This window comes from Barbus barbus (assembly GCF_936440315.1).
Source record: "Barbus barbus genome assembly, chromosome: 13".
In the NCBI taxonomy this organism is placed as follows: Eukaryota; Metazoa; Chordata; class Actinopteri; order Cypriniformes; family Cyprinidae; genus Barbus; species Barbus barbus.
Window position 1 is genome coordinate 29,573,332 of NC_136741.1, and position 24,914 is coordinate 29,598,245.

At 35.2% G+C, this 24,914-nt stretch overlaps 2 protein-coding genes across 6 annotated transcripts in view; one reads left to right on the forward strand and one right to left on the reverse strand.

Moving 5' to 3' along the window:
* The window catches only part of LOC306878938 (protein kinase C and casein kinase substrate in neurons protein 1), a 31,194-nt gene extending 22,707 nt beyond the window's left edge, over nucleotides 1-8,487 (forward strand). For 4 of the 5 annotated variants that reach the window (XM_079431558.1, XM_079431561.1, XM_079431559.1 and 1 more), the window contains exons 2-10: nucleotides 503-616; nucleotides 1,270-1,426; nucleotides 1,606-1,841; nucleotides 2,907-3,062; nucleotides 4,519-4,694; nucleotides 5,442-5,562; nucleotides 5,657-5,787; nucleotides 5,876-6,066; nucleotides 7,005-8,487. In XM_079431558.1, coding sequence (XP_079287684.1) covers nucleotides 557-616; nucleotides 1,270-1,426; nucleotides 1,606-1,841; nucleotides 2,907-3,062; nucleotides 4,519-4,694; nucleotides 5,442-5,562; nucleotides 5,657-5,787; nucleotides 5,876-6,066; nucleotides 7,005-7,114 — 1,338 coding nt within the window. In that variant the 5' untranslated portion in view covers nucleotides 503-556 and the 3' untranslated portion in view covers nucleotides 7,115-8,487. Of the gene's footprint in view, nucleotides 1-366; nucleotides 425-502; nucleotides 617-1,269; nucleotides 1,427-1,605; nucleotides 1,842-2,906; nucleotides 3,063-4,518; nucleotides 4,695-5,441; nucleotides 5,563-5,656; nucleotides 5,788-5,875; nucleotides 6,067-7,004 lie in introns of all 5 variants that reach the window. The other variant, XM_079431560.1, reaches the window with a different exon arrangement.
* Nucleotides 8,488-9,221: 734 nt separating this feature from the next.
* On the reverse strand, nucleotides 9,222-23,549 carry LOC306878774 (SAM pointed domain-containing Ets transcription factor-like). Its single transcript, XM_079431298.1, has 6 exons — nucleotides 23,285-23,549; nucleotides 14,723-15,176; nucleotides 12,519-12,716; nucleotides 11,561-11,608; nucleotides 10,887-11,021; nucleotides 9,222-10,339 (listed from the first exon to the last, which is right to left on the reverse strand). The coding sequence occupies exons 2-6, from the start codon at nucleotides 15,165-15,167 to the stop codon at nucleotides 10,152-10,154; spliced, it is 1,014 nt and encodes a 337-aa protein (XP_079287424.1). The 5' UTR covers nucleotides 15,168-15,176; nucleotides 23,285-23,549; the 3' UTR covers nucleotides 9,222-10,151.
* Nucleotides 23,550-24,914: the final 1,365 nt, after the last annotated feature.

Sequence of the window (24,914 nt, forward strand, 5' to 3'; positions counted from 1 at the left end):
CTTGAAGCTTTTTGCATCACACGATGTTAACTGTCACTGGAGTGGTGTGTATTACTTGTGGATTATTGTGATGATTTGGAATCTCATTCTGACGGCACCCATTCACTGCAGAGCATCCATTGCATGTTACGGTGAACTATTCTTTTAAATTACTAAATGCATGGTCCAACTTGACATTTTGATGTTTTAAAATAAATGTATTTCATAAAGCATCATTTTCATGTTGGAGGTCCTGTTAGGTTGGTATAGAGCAGGGGTGCCACAGCCCTGCAGAGTTTAGCTCCAACCCTAATTAAACACACCTGATCCAGCTAATCAATTCCTTCAGGCTCAACTGAATACTGCATCGTTTGTGTTTTGGAGCAGGGTTGGAACTAAACTCTGCAGGCCTGTGGCCCTCCAGGAACTGAGTTTGACACACCTGGTATAGAGGGTAAAATACTTTGTTGTTCTTGGTAAGTTTTTGCACACTCGTCAATTTTGTCATTTCTCTTTTCTGCAGTACATGGTGAATTTCATTTGTTAGCTTCAGTCCTGCTCTGCCAAATCTCACAGCATGTCGGGTTCCTACGATGAGTCCGCCATGTCCGACGAGACCACGGACAGTTTCTGGGAGGTCAGGCTCAAAATCTTTCTACATGTTGTTTTTTAATATTATTAATCACACATGTAGGTTAAATATCTCATTTGTCCAGGCATGTACTGTGAAGCGCTGGTGCTTTATTAGATGCCAAACATGCTGTTAGCGACTGACACGTGATGTTTTATCATATTGACTAATCGACTTTCAGTGATGTGGAAGTGTGTCATGCATCCAAAGGGAACCAAACATTATATTGATCAGCATGGCATTAACATAGTATTAGAAGTAAAACTGTGTCATTGTTGTTGATAAATTATAGAGCAGACTCTAGTAAGATCCCATTCTCTTTCTCCACAGAGAAATCTATTTCTAACAGGTAATATAAACCTTTCAAGCCAGACCTAGCGTGAAGCTTGAGATTGCTACAAACAAGTAAATGTCACTTTTGACTCATAAGTCACATTTTTGACTTATTTTAGTTTAGATTAAACATTTTTTTTAGATTACATTTGTTTGTTGTATTTTTTTTTTTTTTTTTTTTTTTTTTTAAATCCAAATGGAACCAAGGACACTGAAGAAGTGGACAGTCACTGTTTTCTATTGAATTACAGATCATTTAGCTCTAATGCTTTACTGCTGCCCTGTCCGTGACTTGACCTATTTCAGAATGTATCCATGTTTCTCAGGTTGGGAACTACAAGCGTACAGTAAAGCGAATCGAGGATGGCCATCGACTCTGCAATGACATGATGAGCTGCATCCAGGAGCGTGCCAAGATCGAGAAGGCCTATGCCCAGCAGCTCACCGACTGGTCCAAGAGGTGGAGGCAGCTGGTGGAGAGAGGTGCTGAATGATTGATGATGTGCCACGGAGAACCGTGTTTTTGCAGAAATCCTTGTATAGATTTAAAGTGACAATCTTAAAAGCAAATGTTTTGTTGCTTTTTAAGCTAAATAAGCTTCTCTTTCACCCTCGCTTTCTCACTCAATCAGTTTTAATGCGTGGTTTATTGCTGCTCGCAGGGCCGCAGTACGGGACATTGGAGAGAGCCTGGGTCGCTCTGATGACAGAAGCAGAAAAGGTGAGTGACTTGCACCAGGAGGTGAAAAATAACCTGCTGAACGAGGACTTGGAGAAGGTGAAGAACTGGCAGAAAGAGGCCTACCACAAACAAATGATGGGCGGCTTCAAAGAAACCAAAGAGGCAGAAGAGGGTTTCCGGAAAGCCCAGAAACCTTGGGCCAAAAAACTCAAAGAGGTGAGGAGACAGAGCTTTGTGACACTTTCTATTTTAAATATGCAATGTGCAATGCTGTTCTTTTGAACTTTGTATTTTTTCAAAGAATCCTGGTAAATAAAATGTATCACGGTTTCCACAAAAATATGAAGCAGCACAACTGTTTTCAACATTGATGCTAATCAGAAATGTTTCTTGAGCAGCAAATCAGTATATTAGAATGATTTCTGAAGGATCACGTGACACTGAAGACTGGAGTAATGATGCTGAAAATACAGATTTGATCACAGAAATAAATTACATTTTAAAATTAGAAAACAGTCTGTTAAATTGTAATTATATTTCACAATATTTTTATACATTTTTATAAATGCTGTCTTGGTGAGGAAAAAAAAGAGACATCTTTCAAAACCCAAACCCCAAAACTTTGAACGTTAGTGTGCACATTTATAATTTACAGTTTTTAAAGGCACACAAAGTAATTTTTCCAATCAAAAACATTAATATTACTTTCAAAAAATGTCTTTGCTAGTGAATATCAGCTTCATATTTTTGTGAGCTGAAGTGAAATCCCATAAAAGCTGATGAATTAGAGGCGATTTGGAATGGTATACTATTTGTGCTGTAAATAGTGTTTATACTGTACACAGTGTGCATATTTTCTGTATGCATGGAATACTAGACTAGAGTATATTTGCCTAAATGTGTAGTACACAACAGAGCACTGTGTGGACAACTATATCCCAGAATGCAATGTGCTCAACTTTAGGGACAATAGAAACGGAATCAATATCAATCAAATTAAATTACATTTAAAAATACAAAATTAAACGTGCAATGCAAGGCGGCATACTACTATTTGAAATGTTTGTCATTAAGTAATGTGTTCTGTTTCACATACGCAGCAGGCAGTGCTCTAGTATTCCACTGCAAATATAGCCATAGACAAAAACTGACTTGATGCACCTTTAATGTTATGTCCTGACTTGGAACTACAAGATATTTTGGAAATGTCTTTGCTCAAAACTACAAACAATTGACTAAATTGCTTATGCTTATCAAGTTCATCTTATCTTCAATCTGCAGTTGGAAACAGCAAAGAAAGTGTACCACATGGCCTGCAAAGAAGAAAAAATTGCATCCACAAGGGAGGCCAATAGCAAAGGAGAGGCGTCAGTCACATCAGATCAGCAAAAGAAACTCCAGGAGAAGTTGGACAAGTGCAAAAATGACGTTCAAAAGGTCAGGCAAGGACATAATGCATGTTATGCACAACATGCATTTTTAATAACAATTTCATAGCATAAGCAAACCAAAAGTTATGTTTACGGTCATGCACTTACATTGAAAGGCTATGGAACAACTGGGACATTCCTTTAAATTGTGTGAATGGCATAAATTATTGTCAGTATTTAGTTTTGTATTTTAGCAATATCCATAAAATGTTGACCTGCTGGCCTGGTTTCTTTCAATTAATGTATTTTATATCAAATTCATGTTGCACTTTGTGACATTTTCTTTCACCCGTCTGTTAACAAAAAAATCTGCTTTTAAAGTTCAACGCAATAGAAGCAACAGACGGCAGCGAATGGAAATATCCTCTAGCAATTTCATCCGCTATTATTACACCAGCAGGTCCGACTCCCAGAGCTTCCTTTCATATTACTTCTCTGCCTTTGGTACGCTTAATGGGAAACAACACAGCGACGTTCAATAAATGGCCCTCTAACGCACTGTACAGCCAATTCATTAGCCTTTAACCTAACCCAGCATCCATTAGAAGCACTTAACCCAGAGTCCCAGAGGAATACAACAATAGACAAGCTGGACAGTTGAGTGATGGCTGTAGTTATCTATGAAACCATCCCATGTGCATTTATAAAACCAACCCATATAATGACATTAGTATGCATGCTGTTGCAGGTTAGAAGTGCAGGTTTACTCATGTTTCAGCCTAAAATCTAAACATTCAAGGTATTCACCTAAAATTATCTTAACATTTCGTCATTATTTTCATGACAATCGCAATTCCCTCACAAATGTTTATTATTTTGGTGTGTCTGGACATTTTACATCTGAGTTCATAAGCATTTTTTCTTATTTTTCAGTATTATGATGATTCTTAAATTACTGTAATACAATTATTTTTAATTGAATCAGCATAATATATATATATATATATATATATATATATATATATATTTTTTTTTTTATTCTGTATTTCTTTCTTTGTTGTTATTATTATTATTTGTTCTTATTTTACAATGAGAATTTGTGAAAATTGTCATTAAAATAGCACACAATATATGGAAAAATCTTAATTGTCCTAAAATAGTTTTATTTCTTATTAAATATATTTACCTAAAATGGGTTTTGCATTTTTTCATTTGTTTCATGACACTTAATCACATTTCCCTTACAAATATTCATTATTTCAGTGTGGCTATTTATTTATTTTTTCTTTGCGGTCCACTTATAATATTGCGGTTTTGTGTGCCAAAGTCGTAATTTAGTTTAACATGACCATCTTCATCCTCTTTGACCCATGAACTAGGTCAGAATTGAACTTTTAGAACTTTATGCAAAAACTCTCTGTTATAGTTTGCATAAATGGTTGACCTCTTCACATTTGCATAAATGAGACATCTCATATGCAGCAAGTCAGAGGATTTAAGATGCTATTTGTTTTGTGTTTCAGGCCAAAGAGAAGTATGAGAAGAACCTTGATGAGCTCAGCAAGTGCACGCCGCAGTACATGGAGAACATGGAGGTGGTGTTTGAGCAGTGCCAGCAGTTTGAGGAGAAGAGGCTGAACTTCCTCCGGGAAGTGTTTCTGGATATCAAACGCCATATTAACCTCACCGAGAGCCAAAGGTCAGCTTCAAATCATAGATCTCCTAAACCTGGTGGTCTGAAGTCTTGTCTTTTTATGAACATAATACAATCATAAACATACTTGATTTCTGGTTTTTGATGTCTTTTGAGGTCATCTATAATATGCTAGTGTCCTGTTGAGGAATTAAACTTTTAGCAGATTCAAAATTTTGGGGTCAGTTAGATATGATTTTTTTTTTAAATAAATATTTATTTTTAGTCAGCAACAATGCATTCAATTAAGCTCAGTAAGTGACAGTAACGGTATTATTTATAATATTACAAAAGATTTCTGTTATGAAATGTATTCTGAAATAATAAATATTACTTGAGCAGTAAATCAGCATATTAGAATGATTTCTGAAGGATCATGTGACACTGTAGACTGGAGTAATGATGCTGAAAATTCAGCTTTGCATCACATGTACTGTAATTTTTGATCAAATAAATGCAGCCTTGGTGAGCAGAACAGACTTTCAAAGACATACAACAAAAAAAATCTTCCCAACCCCAAACCTATATGAATATATATGCACACACACACACATACATTACATATTATATAAACTATATGATTTATAATTTACAGTCTTTCTCTAAATGTTTATGCTGGCCCATATACAATATAATTTTAATAGCCTTTCAATGCCCTGCCCCAAATTTCTATTGAAATAGGAAATATGTGAATGTATAAGAAAACTGCATTTACCAAACCAGTCATCAGTCTCTATAATTCAATCTCTTAAGCTATGCTGCAGTCTACAGGGAACTAGAACGAAGCATCGCCTCAGCCAGTGCTCAAGAAGACCTCAAGTGGTTCAGCAACGCCCACGGGCCTGGCATGCACATGAACTGGCCACAGTTTGAGGTAAAGTCCGTATGTGGGATCTCTGAGGATGTGCAACAACACATATCTGGTGCTAGTTACTGATTACTCATAATCCATCCTGTCTCTGGCTCAGGAGTTCAACTCAGAGCTCAGCCACTCCATTAATAAGAAAGAGAAGGTGAAGAGGAACCATGATGGAGTCACGCTGACTCAAGTCACACATGGTGTAGATCAGAGCACACCTCAGACTTCAAACCGGGGGAGGTACTGATGTTTTTGTGCCATATAAGCACTTATTGCTTCTAATCTATGAAGAAACTGTCGTGAGCTTCTCTCATCTGGTTGTTCTCAGCGTGAGCAGTTATGAGAAGAACCAGCAGTATTCTGGCGAATGGTCCGATGACGAGCAGCCGCCTGCAGCTCAACCAGCCAGCGAAACAAACGGTGGTGGAAATCCGTTCGAAGAGGAGAGTAAAGGAGTGCGAGTGAGAGCGCTGTATGACTACGAGGGTCAAGAACAAGATGAGCTCACATTTAAAGCAGGTGAGAATCACAAATCAAAACCTATAAGAACCATACTAACCTTCAGAAGTTTGGGACTGGTAAGATTTTTAAATCTTTTTGAAAGAAGTGTCACCAAGGCTGCATTTATGTGATTAGAAATGCAGTAAAAAAATCGTAAAATTGTGAAATATTATTACAATTTAAAATAACGTTTTTTTATTGTTATATATTGTAAAATATAATTTATTTCTGTGATCAAAGCTGAATTTTCAGCATAATTACTCCAGTCTTCAGTGTCACATGATTCTTTAGAAATCATTCTAATATGCTGATTTGCTGCTTAAGAGACTGCTTATCATTATCATCAATCAATGCTGAAAATAGTTGTTGCTTCATATTTTTTGAAAACCGTCTTTGATGAATAGAAAGTTCAAAAGAACAGCATTTATTTGAAATAGAAATATTTTATAAATGACATCTTTACTGTCACTATTTATCAATTTAATGCATCTTTTGATAAATTCTCTGAAAATGTTGTAGCCTACAATTTATGCTCTATAAATTACTGTTTGATCCTTAAAATCTAGATCTAAGTCTCTAGTCTATTTTTAATGAATATAAAGCATTCATAAACGAGTGTTTTTTCATGTCATTTGAGGTCATCAATATGCCATTGAACTGTTGATGAACTAAACTTTAGCTGATTTTTAAAATGAAACTATACTTTTATTCAGCAAGGATGCATGCAATTAATAGAAAGTGACAGTAAGGACATTTATAATGTTCAAATATACTCTATTTAAATTGTTTTAAATAGAAACGCTCTATTCATCAAAGAACCCTGAAAAAAAAATGGATCAAAAGACAAGAGGCATGAAAATAGCACAGTTACTACATAATCATGGTTTTATTCTTAAAAATGCTCATCTTTGCATTTTATCTGCTCATATTAACCATAGGTCCACATGTTTTCGCAGGAGAAGAGCTGACCAAACTGGAGGATGAGGATGAGCAGGGTTGGTGCAAAGGCCGGTTGGACAGCGGTCAGCTAGGCTTGTACCCTGCTAACTACGTCGAGCCCGTTTAGTTGCCTTGTGCGGTGAAGAAGGCCTTAAAGACTTTACCCCGCACTGTTCAAATGTGAGATTTCAGAGAAACTACAGTTTCCTTGCCTGATTGACTTGCTGAGAAGCTTTACGCATCATTTCCTTAATACCATAACGAAAAAAACAACAGTATCCAAAACACATATCTACCCAGCGAGAGCAGGGAATGATTCTGTGCGTCTATGTAGCCATGTTCAGTATGAATTATTGTGCTGCTGACAATTGTTTATGGTATCCTGTAACAATATTAATGTGACGACGTCCATGAAGCCTAGCATAGCGAGAATCAGCTATGCAATGTGTATACTAGACTTTTATTTTGACGTGAAGGTTATGTTAAACCTAGTGGCCCTTTCTCGTGTATCAACATGAAACGGCATTTTCAATCTATTTCGCTTGCATAATTTGACGTATTTATGTATATTCAATGAGAAAACTGTAGAGTGGGACTTGCTTTTATGCTAATTGATGGTGAAAAGAGGGCGTTGCATACTAGAATGGATCCACGTGGTTGACGGGAGGGGCTTGAAAATCAAAGGGCTTGATGACATCATTCAACAAGGAGAGTCCTTGTAGAGGTGGAGCATTTTAATTTTTTTAACATATTTTTCTCGAGGAATTGTGCACTATAAGACCACAAACGTGTGTAAATAGGGTCAGTTTTGCTTTAATGCGTCACAATTTTTTTCCAAATGTAAATAATGCCTCAAAACGCATTGAATTCACTTTTTCTTCCTTTTTTTTTTTTTTTTTTTAACCCTATTTTAAGAAAATGTAAAAGCCTGTGAACAAAGTGTAAGCTTTCTCTTAAAACAGTGCAGACCTTTGGAGAAGTGTCTAGAAAGTTTTTTGTTTAAAATATCCTTAAACCTAAAGGACTGCTGGTGGAGGTTTTCAGATTTTATGATACAAATTCAGAATGTTTGAGTCGGGATATTAGTTATGATTTCATGACCATTGAACTGTGGTTCACAGTGGTATCTGGGCACATGCTAATGAAAAGTGTTCAAATGCTTTTTCTTCTGCCTCTTGCCTGTTTATGAGACCGGGAATGTCTTTTAACATGCGATCCATTACTGATTCAGTGGGCAAACTCCTTACTGTTGCGCAACAATGTTAATAATAATCTATGGTGATTTCATATGTCATATTTTTAACATTGTACCCTTGTTTTAGCCTGAGAGCTTCGCTCAGGCTCAGCTGTTATGAATTGTGAATGGAGGAGGTAATGTGTGTGTGTGTGTGTGTGTGTGTGTGTGTATATATACTGTATGTTTAGACTGGACTGATACTCTTCATGTCAGTGTAGTAACTGTTCCATTGAAGTTCACAATAAAATAACCTCATGAATCTGAGACTGATGCAAATGAGTGAAATACAAAGCTTTGGGTCACCACTAGAGGTCAGGATTGCAGAAGTCCTTTACTATTCTTATTATAGTGTCCGATAATCTAATTCAGTCATATTTCGCCTCAAAATCGATAGCTAGAAAAATAAGAAGTAATATTTTTCTTAAAGAAAATTAAGCTTTTTAGATATAAAAAAAAATATTATTTATAAAAATAAGTACTATTAGAATAACATACTGAAATGAAATTATATACATATTTAATCTGAAAAGTGTCTTAAGTTTATTTACATCTCAGCAGAAAAATCTCAAATGTAACCAACTTAAATCTAAATATATAATAAATTATATAAAAATAAGTAATATTAGAATAAAATTATGAATGTAGCTAAAAAATAAAGTAAAATGTCTGAATGTACCATGGTATTAAGAATTTAGATGGAAAATTAAAGTAAAAAAAAAAAAAGCAAAAATTTACATTATGTCTAAAATGTTTCTTTTTGTGTGATTCTCCCTTACATGCTTTATTTGGAGATGTATGATATATTAATTTCATCCCAGAGTAACTCCTAGCTTAACATCTACCACAGTTTTTTTCATGTACCATAGTACCATGGTACTGTACTTTGATAGATATCGAAATTCTACTGTAGTTCCATGTCTAAAAATGTATGTGTTGTTATTCTATTAAAACGATTGTATGATTTTAACAGATCAAGTGAATGATACAGGATACAACTACATGAAAAAAGAATATTTAATAAAGAAATGCATAAGGAACAACTGAATGCACATGAAAAATTCTCCGCTTCGATATAACTGTATAAGTACAGATAATATTTCGTAATGCCGGCATTAGTGAAAACAACTGTTATCCAGGGACTCTTCTAGATTAGACTTCACAATAGAGATTTACAAAAATACAAGAGTCACAATAGAACCAAACTTCCCTCAGGCTTCAAATGACTTTCTCTCCTAAACTCGGACTTCCTGACTTAAACCTGTCAATCAACCGTTACAACACACGTGACAAATGTAGTGAATGAAAATCCAAGGGCCGCTATAAGCCCTCGTTTGCATCAGTGTGAAACGTGACGTGAGCAGGGAGGTGCGTGCAAAGGTGGCCGATTACTGAAGAACATGGAGAAAGTTCACATGGGCAGACTTGAAAGCTTTGCAGTGCAATTAATCACAAACCAGAAAAAAGGGATGTTTGTTGGGTGGCAGCCAGAGATTAACACAAACTTGAATCTTTCCACTGCAAATCATGGGCAGGGAAGCCAAGGTTTGCTCAGAGACACGCTGGCAGGATTCACACGCTGACTATTAGCTGACAGGCAGACCTTGCGAGTAACCTGTAACATACTTCTAAAGAATATCTACTAAATCTCTCTCAGTGCTTCTGTTAAACATCATTTATTTGACAGGCTTTTCTTAAAGTAACAGAAAGTAGCAGTGCAAAGCTGATACTAAATTTGAACAAACACACAGGAGTTTTTAAAAGAGTGCAAGTATATATTGGACGTTTCCAAGCACAATTATATTTTACACATAGAAAATCTTGGAACTTTCTTGCATTTTTCTTGGTTTCACTGTCATGCAAAACCCAGAAATAGTCTCAGGAGAAGTGTTGTGTAGGAGGCCTTGACAGTTCTCAGTGGTTGAGTTCACTATCTCTCTAACACCGGATGGACGAACTGATAGACGAGTCTTTGCGAGACATCTGGCTTGCGGATGATGCCCTTTTTATAGTACTGCCGAATAGAGCGGCTGAGTTTGTCATAGTTCATAGCCGGACGGTTCTTCCTCAAACCCCAGAGACGTGCCACGTGAGCTGAATCTTCGATTTTGAAGATCCCTGTGAAGACACACATTCAAAACGCGTCCGTTACAGCTTTAGCTAAGAAACTTTACTAACACATGAAATAGCAGGATGGTACTACAATAATTTGGATATGTACACTCATAAAAAAGGTTGCAAAAGTGTTGTTGTTGTTGTTTTCCCAGCAATGCCATTAATGAACCATTTCTGGTTCCTTAAAGAACCTCTAAGTGAACAGTTCTTAAAAGAACCATGTTTTTACCATCTAAAGAACCTTTTTCCACTAAAGGTTCCAAAATGGATTTTTCACAGTGATTCCTTTCAGTGATGAGTTCTTAAAAGAAGCATTTTTCTTAGATTGAAGAACAAAGGACCTTTTTCCACTTTAAAGAACATTTTGTGGAATGGAAAGGTTCCGTGGATGTTAAAGGTTTTTCATGGAACCACTGATAGCAAGAAACATTATTTTTAAGAATCCAGCATGGTATTTTTGGAAATACTTTGGAGTACCATGGTGAAAAGTATCATAGACCTAGACATCCATTATTGCCATTATTGTGTAGGAGAGCTGTCATGTCCTCACCTTTCTCTTTATTCAGCCAGCGGATGCAGCGTCCGTAACTGTGAGGTTTGAGGAGAAGTTCTCTGAGGAACTGCCACAGATGGATCGGCTGACCTGAACAAGATGAATCCGCTTCAGACCACAGCTCTTCACCTTCTGTGAGGCAACACACACACACATACAGCATTAATTACATTTCAAGTAATAAGCCATAATAAAAACAGAATTTAGTCAGAATAAATCATAGCCAGAGCTATCCTTTTTTGTATCTAGATTACAAGCATGTGACAGAACTCAAAAATCAATAAGTCTGTGTGGTCTAAAAGTGCGTGACACAAACATGTTCTGTCAGTCATTTCACATCCCTTCATTGATTATAATGGGAGTGTTCTGTTTTGTGTTGTGACAGTTTGCAGTACAGATGGAGTGAAAGTGTAATTTAAAGAAAATATAAATCAACATGTATCATAGACCAGTGTTAGTATTATATATAATATTTAAGTATTTATTAATATTTAAACTAGCTTTGTTTTTAGATTTTCCATTTATCTGAACAGGTAAATCATTACATGGCAATGACAGTCCTTTGCTTTCACTAGGGCCATGCTCTGTCTGTGGTCTGTTAAGGTAATGCTGTTGTATTTTTCTGTATATTGGTATCATGTGTAGTTTACTGTGATGTTTCTGTGACGTACCTCTCATCCTGGTCTCTCCACCCGAACATCTTTCCTTCATCCAAGCAGCTGAATGCACAAAACAAGAGAGAAATGCAGCATGAATACACATGCATGCAAACATTCAGCCTAAAGCGGCTTTATATAATACAGTTTCTGAATTTATGGTTTCAGACAGGATGCAAAATTGAAATGGGAATTTGAGTAAAAGCAAGTAGAATTCAAATGGAATGGAATTAAATAAAAGGGAAAATAGCTGCTGAAAGTAGTTTTTAATAATAAATAATTAAGTAGGCTGATAAAGAAATAATATTTTTCATCATGAATTTCCTGTAAACATAACATTAATAACCGGTGTTCATTGTTTTTACAGTATTTCTTAACTTAAAGAAATAGGCCTTAAAAAATTTATTGCACATACAGTACAGGATAATAAATAGGTGTTATTAGTCAAAGTTAATCACAAAAAACGAAATAGCATTTTTTAATATTTTGACTTTGCTTTTTACATTCTCATATTTTATTTGAATTTTGCGTTGATTTTGATGCGTCGTTTTTAAATATTTCTATTTAGCTTGAACTTATTTAATTTCAGTTTTAGTTTGAGTAAATCTCAGTTAGTTGACAAAATTACTTTTTTTTTTTAAATGTCTAATCTTTAACTTTTTAACCTATTTTTTATTTTTATTTTATTATTTCAATTAATGAAAATAATATTGAATAGTTTTAGTTTTAGTTAACAACACTGTCACTGTGCTGTATTTCCTTGAATTGCATTTTAGTAAGTTTCTTGCCATTCAAAATCTGATTCAGTTTCCTGTTTGGCTAATTCAGTTCAAATTCACACTTATTAAATGAAAGGGAGTGAATTCTTATATTCTGAATTTTGCACAGCCCTAAATTCAAACAGTCCTTTGCATGTACTGTAGTAAATACTTAGTTAACTCAACACACACTGATCAGACTATTTGTGTTTCACCTGATTTCCATATATCCAGATGTGCGTGTAAAGTTTCGCTGCACTGAGGCGAACGCTGTCGGAAGTCTTCCTCGCTCATGGAGCATAAATCTTTGCCATCCAGGTCCTGGAAGGCCTTTCCCACCTGCGGGAGTCTGTAGAGATGCTCCGTCCACAACAGCCACTTCTGAACGTTCCCACAATTCCACTCCATCGGGTCTGAAAGATCAGATCAGATCAGATCAGATAAGCGATCAGTCTGGAGCACTCAGCCATCATCTCTGACAAAACACACAGTTGGGATTCAGAGCTGTTTGGACAGACTCCAAATGTTTTGAAACGGCTTAGTGAAGGAGAGTGCCATTCAGAAGAGCAAACAGTGGGGATGGGTGTTTACGTAAGGTGGTGTGACTGTATAGAGACGCAAAATTAAGCACGATACCACAAATTGCATGAACGTGCTCGTAAAATACGGACAAATCAATAAATCAATTGTAATATGACATGCCGCTGACAATTAGGAGCTATTTTAAGATGCACGTATATTTCAAAACAATATCTACGAGACTATCTATTTGAATGTTTGCTTGCTCATCATCGTTATACGGGAGGGGTTTGGATGTCCTTAAGGAAAGCTCTCAGCACGTTAGTGAAACTCCGGAGGATTAGGCAGATCCTGGTCTATGTGCTTTCAGCTGCCTTCAGGGCTGCTGGAGTCAAAGGCCTTTTCTAACAGTTTCATTATGACTGTTTGCACGGCTCAATCATTACTCAGATCTGTCTGTCACTCACATTGACCAGGAGTGATGAATGGCGAGTTGTTCATTTGAATAAGTGTCATGATAATATCAGCCTGTTGTGTTTTACTGCGGAGGCTGTGAACGAGAAGCGTCACGAGTGTGTTACAGTATTTCACATTGAAGTATTTTTCTATTAGGCGATATATTTGTGAACATATTCTGAATGTATTTTACTAAAATATTTAACTTTGATATATTGATAACATGTCTCACTCTGCTATATGTGAATATGCATAATATATTTGCATATATAATTATAATCTGAATCTAATGCAAACAAAATTTGAATTTTTAATATTGTTTAATATTGTCTAAATACATTATTTGTATGTATCTGCCATCAATATGACTTTTATCAGATCTTTGTATATATTACTATAGCTGCTTATGGTTCTTTGGTAAAAAAAATGTTTAAATCATATTTTGGGGTTTCAGATTGTACAATCTTATTTTATCTTTTGGCTATACATCTTTAAAGTTGAGGAATATTTTATAAACATTAAACACATTAAATACATGGAATGGATTTGTCAAATATTAAGTGTCAAATATTTTTTACACATTGTAAAATTTTGCACCAAAAAGAGCATTTTATGTATTTCTTTACTTTTAATTAATTAAAATATATTGCAATAATATATATATATATATATTTAAATGCAATAAATATATTTTATTACTTAAACTATATTAATATTTCTTATATAAATATTCATACATTTTATTATCTTTATTAATTAAAATAATATTTGATTAATGTTAGTTATATATATATATATATATATATATATATATAAATAAAGAAAAACTAACATTAATCAAATATTATTTTAATTAATAAAGATAATAAAATGTATGAATATTTATATGAGAAATATTAATATTAATTTATATATATATATATATATATATATATATATATATATAATAAATTAATAATTTAAAAGGTAATATTTAATAATTGTAATAGTTAATTAATTTAATTGAAATAAAATCATTTAAAATTATTTAATATTAATATTTTCATATATATATAATATTTAAATAATGTTATTATTTTCTGTTTTATTATTTAAAATTATTATTTTTTATTATTTAATTTAAATAATATTAATATTTTGATACATGTGACCCTGGAGCACAAAACCAGTCTTAAGTCGCTGGGGTATATTTGTCGCAATAGCCAAAAATACATTGTATGGGTCAAAATGATCGATTTTTCTTTTATGCCAAAAATCATTAGAATATTAAGTAAAGATCATGTTCCATGAAGATATTTTTTAAATTTTCTACTGTAAATATATCAAAACTTCATTTTTGATTAGTAATATGCATTGCTAAGGACTTTATTTGGACAACTTTAAAGGTGATTTTCTCTATATTTAGATTTTTTTGCACCCTAATTGGAATGATTAGAATGATTACCTGGTGTGATGTTGAGAAGTTTACAAGCCGTCTCAATGTCCTTCAGAACTTCTCCCACTACCAGGCTTTGCACCTGTTCTAAAGATCTCTCCTCCACCTGTTCCTCCAGAGTAGGAGACAGCGGGGAGGCTCCCAGCCCGGGGCTGTCAATCACAGGACACTGCTCCGGCTCCTGACATGGCTCCAGCCTGGGCACGACGCCCGCGGGTGTGGACAAATCCGACACCCTCACCAGCCAGGTGGCATCCTCGGTTAACAACATGTCAAAGCAGGACAGATAGAGTCCCGGATGTCCTCGGTCCGAGCCGTCAAGACGGGGTTTATGGTCCACCATCTCCAAGCCATCTTCTCGCTTAAGGAGGGCCAGCGAGCTCTCGGTGAAGCCTGTGGAGTGCGGTGGCTGAAGAACAGAGCCGTCTGACTGAATTCGGACAGGACTGGCCATTATCTCCTGCTGAATTGAAAGAGAAGAATAGTTATTAAACCATACTCTCAATATTACACAATTGTTATGACTATGTAGTGTGTAAAAGAGCAGCCGTACACTAGAACATTCAGCAAACTGCTGGTTCTTGAAGGTTTTGGTGCTTCATAGCCAAGCAACTCATCCTATCCAAAGAAAACTCTGAGCCTAAGTGATGCTGTTTCTGTTTTTAAGGCTTCCAGGACGAATGGGAATGAACGCAGAAAGTCAGTGCAGCATGGGTGAAGCAAACTGGATTTGACTGAGTCACTTACTCATGGGTCACTGGTACAGAATGGCGACTGACACTGGGGCAGAGCAGCGGTTTGGAGGACTGCTTTCAAGGTGCCGTCCCAGGCCTCCTGCCTCCCTGTGTCAGCATGAGTTTTTAATCAAATCGCAAAGAGGAAAAGATGCTTCAGATGTAGGATGACTGTAGGATGACAGCAGAGACGGGCTGGAGCTGATATCCATCTCCAGTGGCCAGGAGGTAAAGACACAAAGGTGGGAAGATTGCTTGAAGCAAAGAGCAGCTCGGGTTACAAGTTCACTGGAAGATCATAATGCTTCCGAAGTACTTATGCCCTTCGAGAAACGTCTTTTTAAACTGCCGCTTGAAAGCAAGAGTTTCCTTAAACAGTTTGTCTTGAAACAGTCATCTACAAAAGTGAAATATGCCTTAAAGTGAAATGAGAAGAGATATTGCAGGAAAAACAAGCAAAAGAACAAAGACGACAAGCTGTTAGGATACTACAGGTCACATCAACACATGTGGCTGTCAAAATAGTGATATACATAAGTATAAACCAGGGGTGATATTGTTAACCAAAACTAAAACTGTTAAAAAAAAAATCAGTAATTGAAATAAAGCTGTAAAATATAAATAATAAATTAAAAATATATATAAAAAATATTTTAATATTTAAATAAATATTAATTTGTTTTTATTTATTAAATAAAATGTATTTATCAATCTAAAATGACTAAAACTAAAATAGATTTTTAATTAATTAGAAATATAAAAAAACTTAACACTGAAATAAAACTAAATATAAATAGCAAATGAAAAACTAAATTAAATAAAATTTGAAATATTGCCTTGGAACTAACTGAAATGAATGTATAAATAATTAAACAAAAAAAAAAAAAAAAAAAATCTATTAAAATGCCAAAATGCACATAACAAAACTCAAAATCAAATAATGAATAAACTGTACTATATTTTCTGAATAAATTATGAGTGGTTCTTTCCCATGCACAATTATTTCCACAGTTATGCAAATGCACTATGGATGCTGACACTGAACCTTTCCTAAAAATAAAAGTTGTTCTTTGAATGAAGGCTGTGCAATATTAAAATATATCTTAGGGGCATCTAAGAATGCAAGAAAGCTGTAAAATATTCCCTGTGACAGAAACAAGGAACATCATAAATCATGAAGGTCTTGTCAGGGCCTCCACATAACATGAAGAACATCACAGGCAGCCAATGAGAGGCTGTCGGAAAGAACAGAGCTTGCTTTCAAACACTGAGCGATTGAATGTCATAGTTGCATTTGTAAAAACAGATGGTTCACAAGTATTTTCAAGATTTTCTCCGGTCTTAAAGAGACAGTTCACACAAAAATGAAAACTCGGTCTTCTTTTGTGTTTTGCATAAGGTTTGGAACAGCATGTAAATGAGTAAATGATGACAGAATTTGCATGCAAGCAACCACATCTCTGATTTCTGGATCTTCCCGCATTGACATTTTCCTCTTTGCACTGCTTTGGATTTCGTCTGTTTTATTGATAGCCATAAAAGTATTCATATATATATCCTGTGAGGGTATTTGTGCAGCCTCCTCTCTTCATAAGTAAATATGAGGGCGTAATAGTTTGATTTAAAGTCCACGGCACAGATGGAGAGTAAGAAGTGCTTGTCGGTAATCTGTTGTCATTCGAGCGTATGTCTACAGGACATTCCCCATCTACCACATGTTCCCGGACAACCTCCGTTTGTTTGGACACACCACTGCCGTCATTCATAAAATGGTGAGATTGCTCCACACCCAGCGATAGCAGAGGAAAAGAGATATAAAAAGAAAACAATCATTCAAGTTTTAAAGGATGGAGTATAATGGCTTAAACCTTTTATTGTGTCTCTCAGTTGACTTTCCCCTCATTTTTAAAAGCATTGAAAAGTAACATTTGACAATTTGTGCTTGTCCCTTGTCCCAGACCCCATTCACCTCTATAATACATTTATAAAGTTTTAAAATCACAAAAATTCATCTTTGCATTTTCAATTTCCCCCCCTATTTTTTCCCCTCTAATTTATATTGTGGTAACTGCAATTACTTAATGTTAATTAATCCATTGACTAACAACTAACAATACATTTAGTATTTATCAAGCCTCTTTTTTTAATGTACTTTATTTTAAGGATTTTGCTAAATATAGACCAAACAAACAACACCGTCTCGGACTACACACACAAATGGAAAAAGAAAATCAAGTAAATAATATCAACAATAACAATAATAGTAATGTTTTAATTAATTAATTAATGAAAATGTTAGTTTGTGTTAGCTCAGGTTCATTCAGAATAATATTAACAGATGTAATAAATGCAATTTTAATAATGCATTAGTAAACTATGAATAATATATACTTCAAAGAATTTTTCATTGTAGGTTCATGTTAACTAATTAAACCTTGTTGTGACAATTCTCGTTATCATCATTTTTATTATTTATTTGTATACAAAAAAAAAGAATAAAAAACTAATAAATAAAAAAACGCCATCATTAACATCAAGTTAAATATTGTAAACAACTGAGTCTTTATAAGTTAGGTATATTTATTATTCATTTATTTTTAGTTTTATGAAAAGTACTTTTTTTTCAGGATGTATGACAAGCATGATTTGACGGTGTTTCATTTGTCAGGACTTCAAGTAGTAAAACGTGTCAAAACGGCACTGCTGCAACTGTATGTATCGCGTTGGATGTGATGATGGAATGGCAGAGGGCCAGAGGTCAAACCATTTGTCTCTCGCTCTTTCACATCTCTGTATGCAAACACAAATGGAGGCCCCGTACCGTATCTTTGAAGCTGGCCAGGAGTAAACCCTAAAGGAAATGAAGTTATCCTTCCTGGAATCCCTGTTCTCATCTCCAAACGCCTGCTGCTTTCACATCCCCCTCCCTCTCCTCTCCAAGGAAAAACTGGAGCGTGCTTTTGGGGCCGGCTTAGTTTCAAGTCTGTAACCTAGTGTCCACTCTCGCTCGCAACAGCTTGCGATAAGCCCATTAGACAGGCACATTTAGTCATATTGACTCTGGCTGGCGGAGAAAAAGCAGTGGTGAGGAGATGCAAACACGCTCCCCAGGAGCAGGATTAAGCCCGTGACTGATCCTTAAATGAGTTTGGTTAAAGACTCTAAAATTCATTTTGGAAGGGTTAAGAGGCGCTCCATTTGCCAGGTCAGCAGCATTCATTGCTAAATAACCACTGTTTATCAGCATTTCACACCAGAAGACACAAGACTGGCCCTTCCCAGCAGTCACATTACTATACACCTGCCTAATTCATGCATGGTGCACTTCTCTAAAAAGCATACAGGAAAGGAAATAAATGATAATAATAACATAAAAGGTAATCGTTTTTTTTTTTGTCATTATATTGCAGTGATTAAAAAATAAAGTAAAAAATAAAAGTGATTTAAAAAATAAAATAAAATAAACAATAATTATAATCAATTATTGGAAAAAATGTCCAGGAAAAAAAAAGCTTTCTCATAAAAAAATCTACAATTGTCCTAAAATAGACGATTAATGTATCCATGGTGCACTTATTTTAAAAAAGCACACAGAAGAGAAAATAAATGATAAAAAAATATATATTTATTAAATGCTTAATTATCAATGGTTATTAAAAAAAGGAAAGAAAGGTCCTGAAAAATAGGCTTTATTTATAATGATTTATGCATGGTGTACTTCTTTTAAAAGCCAACAGGAAAGAAAATAAAAGATAATAATATAATTTGCAATGTGACATAATTTTCTTATTAATTAAATACCAAGTTAGGCTTCATTTTCTTCTAATTTTCTAGTTTCTGTATGTTTACTATGTGTTGGAATCTCTCCCAGCATAGCAACCAGCATGTCTCAGTTCAATAGCAAAACATTACCTATTAATAACGAGTCTCCCCGCTCAATGAGTCAATTAGGTTGTGTATCAGATGCTGTGCTCACAGCAAACGTCTCTTACAGGAAGAAATGCTCTGTCGACTGCAGGGTTTCAACAACAGCTGTGCAATACCCAACTTGTTCACATCATAAGGACATAAAAGATTTGGCAATCATTACAAGCAATTAGTGCAGTGGCTCCCCCACCATATGACTGAGCTCCAGTGATGTGTCGTATAACGACTGGCTGATTCTGAAAAACCATCAACAGATGCAATAAAAACACTATCCAAGGTCAAAATGCCGGCTCATATCCACGTAAAGTGGCCCCCTAAATTAGAGTCTTGTATAGCGCACTTGACTAATTGACTAAATATCAGTATGGCTTTTCAGACTGAGCTTAACCCTGGGTTATTGTCAAAAAATATTCATGGCTTTACTCCAAATAAAACCATGTTATAGATAAACCATACAGACATGGTTCTGCTATACTAACCATTCTTTGTAGTAAAACTGTGGTTATACAAATGGTAAGCAATCTGCCAAAAAACATAGCTAGCCTACTGCACTTTTACTATAATAAAACCATGGTTAATTTTCGTATTAGTTAACCCTGGATCATTTCAAACCCTGGCTGTGATTCATGGTTCACGCTGCTCTTTTACCCCGGGTCAACAAATAATAATGGGTAGGCTACATAAGATGACACTGAACACTATTAAACCCAGGTTAATGTTCTTATTTGCATATTTGCGGTGCCAGTGTAATTGATTGGATGAATACAGCATGCTACACTGGCTATTCTCATATTACATAGGCTACTTCTTTCTGTAGCTACTATGAGTGTTTTCCCTGAATACATCTGGGAAGTTATTTTTAGCCAGGGTTAAAAGGGTTAAAAGGTTTAGAATGAAGATAACCCAGTGTGAAAAGCCCTATATCAGAAGTGGGGTTTGGGCAGTTTGCAGCATGTTTGCTGTGTTAACCCGTTATTGCTCCGACAAACAAAATGATGCAAAGTTGAATGTTACGGCTAGACGCTTAGCAACCGACAGCCAATCCCTTGGCTCCTATTCAGCTTTGGACAGTTACGGAAATACCGCGTGTTGTGTAAACAGTTTCAATGTCAGTTAGATTTAAGGTAAGTTTTTTCTTAGCTTCATCGTCCGAAAAATCAATTCAGGAAAAAATTGATAGTACGGTCGGCAATATATGATAAAGCCGTTCTGTAAACAGGGCGCATGCTGCTTTCTCAGGTTAGCGCGTTTATTGATAGCCTATCAAGGATTAATAAATTATGAGCACTGTGAAAAGTGAATCAAGATAACCCAGGATTATGTTTACCTGGGATTAGAATGACCCAGATTTAACTAGCTGTTTCAAGTGTGAAAAACCCAGCCATACAAGACTTAAAAATTTTTTTCAAGACATCTGAATTTTTTAAGTGTGATTTAAGTGTCTAAAGTGGTTCTGGGGCTTAAATAGGCCTAGCCAAAATATATATATTTTACAATATAGCCTATTTCATATGTCATATATAGCCTATATACTGTATATGAATATTCATTTTATTATTTCATTAATAAAGAAACTCGGATTGGAATTATTGGCCCATAATAGTAAGGAAATTATTTTAAAGATTAGAGATGCTATGGCACATCTTTCACCGGTTTAAAATGAAAATGCAAATTTGTTGTATTGTTCTGTGACATTATAAGGCCATCATCTATCTTGTAAGACTGTAAAAACTTTTTTTGCAAAGAATTTTGCCATCATTTCTTTACAAACAACCCACCCAGCTGTTTGAACAAAAACTGGCATTTCATGGTAATATGCAAAGTGCCATATTAAGTCACTCAACCGCTGAGAGCCGCCTTTGATAAGAATCTCTGATTCATTCTGGGAGCTCAAGTGAAATCGTACAGGGGATTTCTTCATTACTCAACATCACATTTATTCTCCTACGCTAACGTGTTTGTTCTACTTCCTCGACCTCCAGAGCAGGTGTGATGTACCTGTGCCAGGTTTTCTCTGACATCTCAATTAGGTTATCTGCAATCTCACTTGACACCATCTGATACTGTGACCAAAACATTGGAATCAAATATCTCATTTTTAAAAGAATAGCTCACTTAAAAATAAAGAAAATTCTGCCATTGGCGTGTGTCGTCCCAAACCCTAATTTTGTATTTGAGCAACTGATTTCCATATAATGAAGGCAAATTGTGATTTTTACTGACAAGCTTAAAAAGTGAAAAAAAAGCTAAATAATTTTTTACAGTGTAAAAGTAGGCTAGTTCATGCAATGCATGCACTGTTTTAAGTTATATATGGACTCTTATTTAAAAAAAGAAAAATTAGAAGTCATGCAAGTTTGGAGCATGAGATTTTTGATCTATTGCTTTAAGGAAAAGTTGACATTTGCTGTAAGCTAACTCAACAAAACTCAATAATCAGTTTAGTCCTAGTCACTCAGCACAATGTAACACTTTAGCGCAGTCACAATACCGTGCTTAGCCTCAGTGGAAATCAATAGAAACATTACATTTGCCTTTGGGAATTGAGCTCTTTTCTTCTTCTGAAGGAGTTGGATGAGAGCCAGAAAACAAGTCACTTGCACTTTTCCCTTCAGGGGAAAAAAAACAGTCATTTGCGGTTTGCTGGTGGTGTTCTGGAGGCCAGCCAGATGACATTCGAAAACCTAAGAGCTTTACACCTTTTAATTTTTGAGACAAGTTCCCTTTATCTTTCTAAATAAGACACATCGCATGTGAACGACAGGTGAACTGTGTCAGCTTGAGAACAGGTGCATTCAGAATCATTTACCTTTATGCATTTAGCAGACGCTTTTATCCAAAGCGACTTACATTGCATTCAAGTTACAGTTTTTACATTTTATCAGCTCTTGCTTTCTCTGGGAATTGAACCCATGGCCTTGGCGTTGCTAGCCATGCTCTACTATTTGAGCTACAGGAAAGCCTCATATCTGCCTCTCTCAATGATATGAGCTGGTGATAAGGCTAATTGCTCAGTTGCCTGGAGAACTTAAATATGCATATTTATGAATGTATTTGTGTGTTTTGCCACACAAAATCTGCATTACCAGTCAAATATTTGGACATAACCTCCTCCTTCTTTATTATGACCAATTTCTTCATTTGACAAGAATAGTGAAATCATAAAAACTGTAAACTAGTGAAAATTAAAGTAAGGGAATGATTTATTGACATTTAGTGACATCTGAGCTTCTTCCCAACATATTGAGGCCCATCCTGGCATGCTTTTTAACACTATAGTGAAAGATGAACATGTGCAATGATGCGTTTTCTTTACTATATGCTCCAACACTTTTAATTTCGTATTCATTTATAGCCACAATTTAGGGGTAGCCAAAACTAATTCAAAGCACTCAAGTATTTGCAAAAATATGTTCTGAGAATGTTGTGTATTTAAGCTATGAAATTTAAAAAAAAAAAAAAAAAAAAAAATTCTTGATTATGTGAATGTTTAAGGCTAAATTAAAAGGGGAACGTTTTATTTTATTATTTTGCAAATATTAGAGGAACGTTGCTTTTGAATGTTCTCTAAACCATCAGACGAATATCCAATTCCATAAACAATGCATAAATATATATATTTTTTTGGCTAATGTTTTGAGAACGTTATAACTTTGAATGAATGTTCTATTAACTTTACTGAACGAATATTTGTTCATAGCGTTGAGAGAACCTTGTCAGAGCGTTCTGAGAACATTCACTGTTAGCTGGGTACGCAGAAGGTTTTTAATGTAAGAAATTCAGTCAAATGCCTCTGAAACTCTTGTCTGGTGATGTACACAACAAAATATTTGCTTTTCCTTCTTAAATACAGATAAAAATACCAATAACAGGTTTGTTGCCCTTGAAAGTGGTAGCCGTGCAGACTTACCTGTCCAGGTGAAGACAGTGTTGCAGGTGCGATCAGGAAGGCCTCTGCTTGATTCCTTTGGTTTCTGCTTGTTTCTCTAATGTGGGTCTAATACTAGGCCTCCAACAGACTCAGCAGGGAACACGACACGCTGGAATTGTGGAGTGCCACATTACTAACCTCAATGACTAATACTGCTTGTGACAAGAGCGTGTGTGTGTGAGAGTGAGTGCACCTGATGTGGGTGTGCTCAAGACTTCAAGTAAGAGTTAGTGAAGGAATGCCTGCTTCATTGACTCCCGTCGCACTTTTATACACAGGCTTTATTAAGTTGTGTAAACATTGTCTCAGAGCCCCATTCCCAGCCTGAAGGCGTTTGACATGCCAGTCCGTTGTTGTTGACCACTAACCCCCACCCTCAAAGGAGAAAAGACACAGTTACCAGAGGAACTGCCTGATTAAATGTCTGACATCCGGTTTTTAATCTTAAATGACAACAGTTATGAGAAATATGATCAGGGTAAATATGGCAAGATGGACTAGATGTTTTGTGAATTTTTATTTCATTTCAGTCCATAGTTTTTATTTTATTGCCGTATGTGCACAAAATCATATAACTAAAAGAAAGAAATTAATTGTTGTAATTATAATTTTATAGAATAAGTTTCTGCAAAATATATAGAATTTTTATTTGGAAATGTTCAAAAATAAAAATGTCACCCCACAATAAAAAGAAAATATCACTCCGTAGGAAATTAATCTTTTACATAAAGCAAATTATATACAATTTTTTAACAATTTCATCAGTAATTGTACTTTATGCAAAATATAATTTATTTCTCATGATGTTGTGTAGAACGATGCATGTGTAGAAATATGTGCCGCCTTTTAATTTTATATTAATCTACGTGCAGATGTTACAGATATATGACTGTTCAAGGCGTTTCTTGGTAACAAATTGTGATGCAAAACACAAAGTACATTTCCAGATATTTCCGCGCATTCGAGTGCGAGAGTTTGTGCGTCAATGTGCTGATGATACGTCTGCAGGCACGCAGCAGGCCAAAATGTTTGCACAGTTAAACAGACACACCAATGCAAACCACACACACACACACTTAATAGAGATTTTATTGATAATAGAAAATAAAGAGAGAGAGAACGACTGGATATCAGACAATCTTTTTACATGCTATTCCACAGACTTCTTCAGAAAAGCCTGTTAATTTTGGTATAATGTTACACAGCAAAAAATGTCTGTGAAGAAACCTGCCAATGCAACAAGATAAAATAAAATTACACCTTAAATTTATACTGTTTTAAGAATATTTTGATACTTTTACTGTGAAAAAACAACAACAAAGATATTAGGATTAGGATTTTTGCAGTGATCTAGTCCAAATGTTGCATAATATCATCCCTGAATGTCTATAACAGGTTAACACAGGTTTGAATGCTATTTCCAGGCTATAAAGTGCAACAACTGCTCAGATAAGAATTGGGAAACTTGTGGATTGTCTTGCTCCAAACAAAGGTTTACTTTGCACTCCTTTGTATTTTTGTTTGTCTAGCACATTTCCCAGAGGGGGTTCATTTGCATGGCAGTTAGAAAGACCGCAGGTATAAGATGTGCTCTGTTCACCGTCTTACT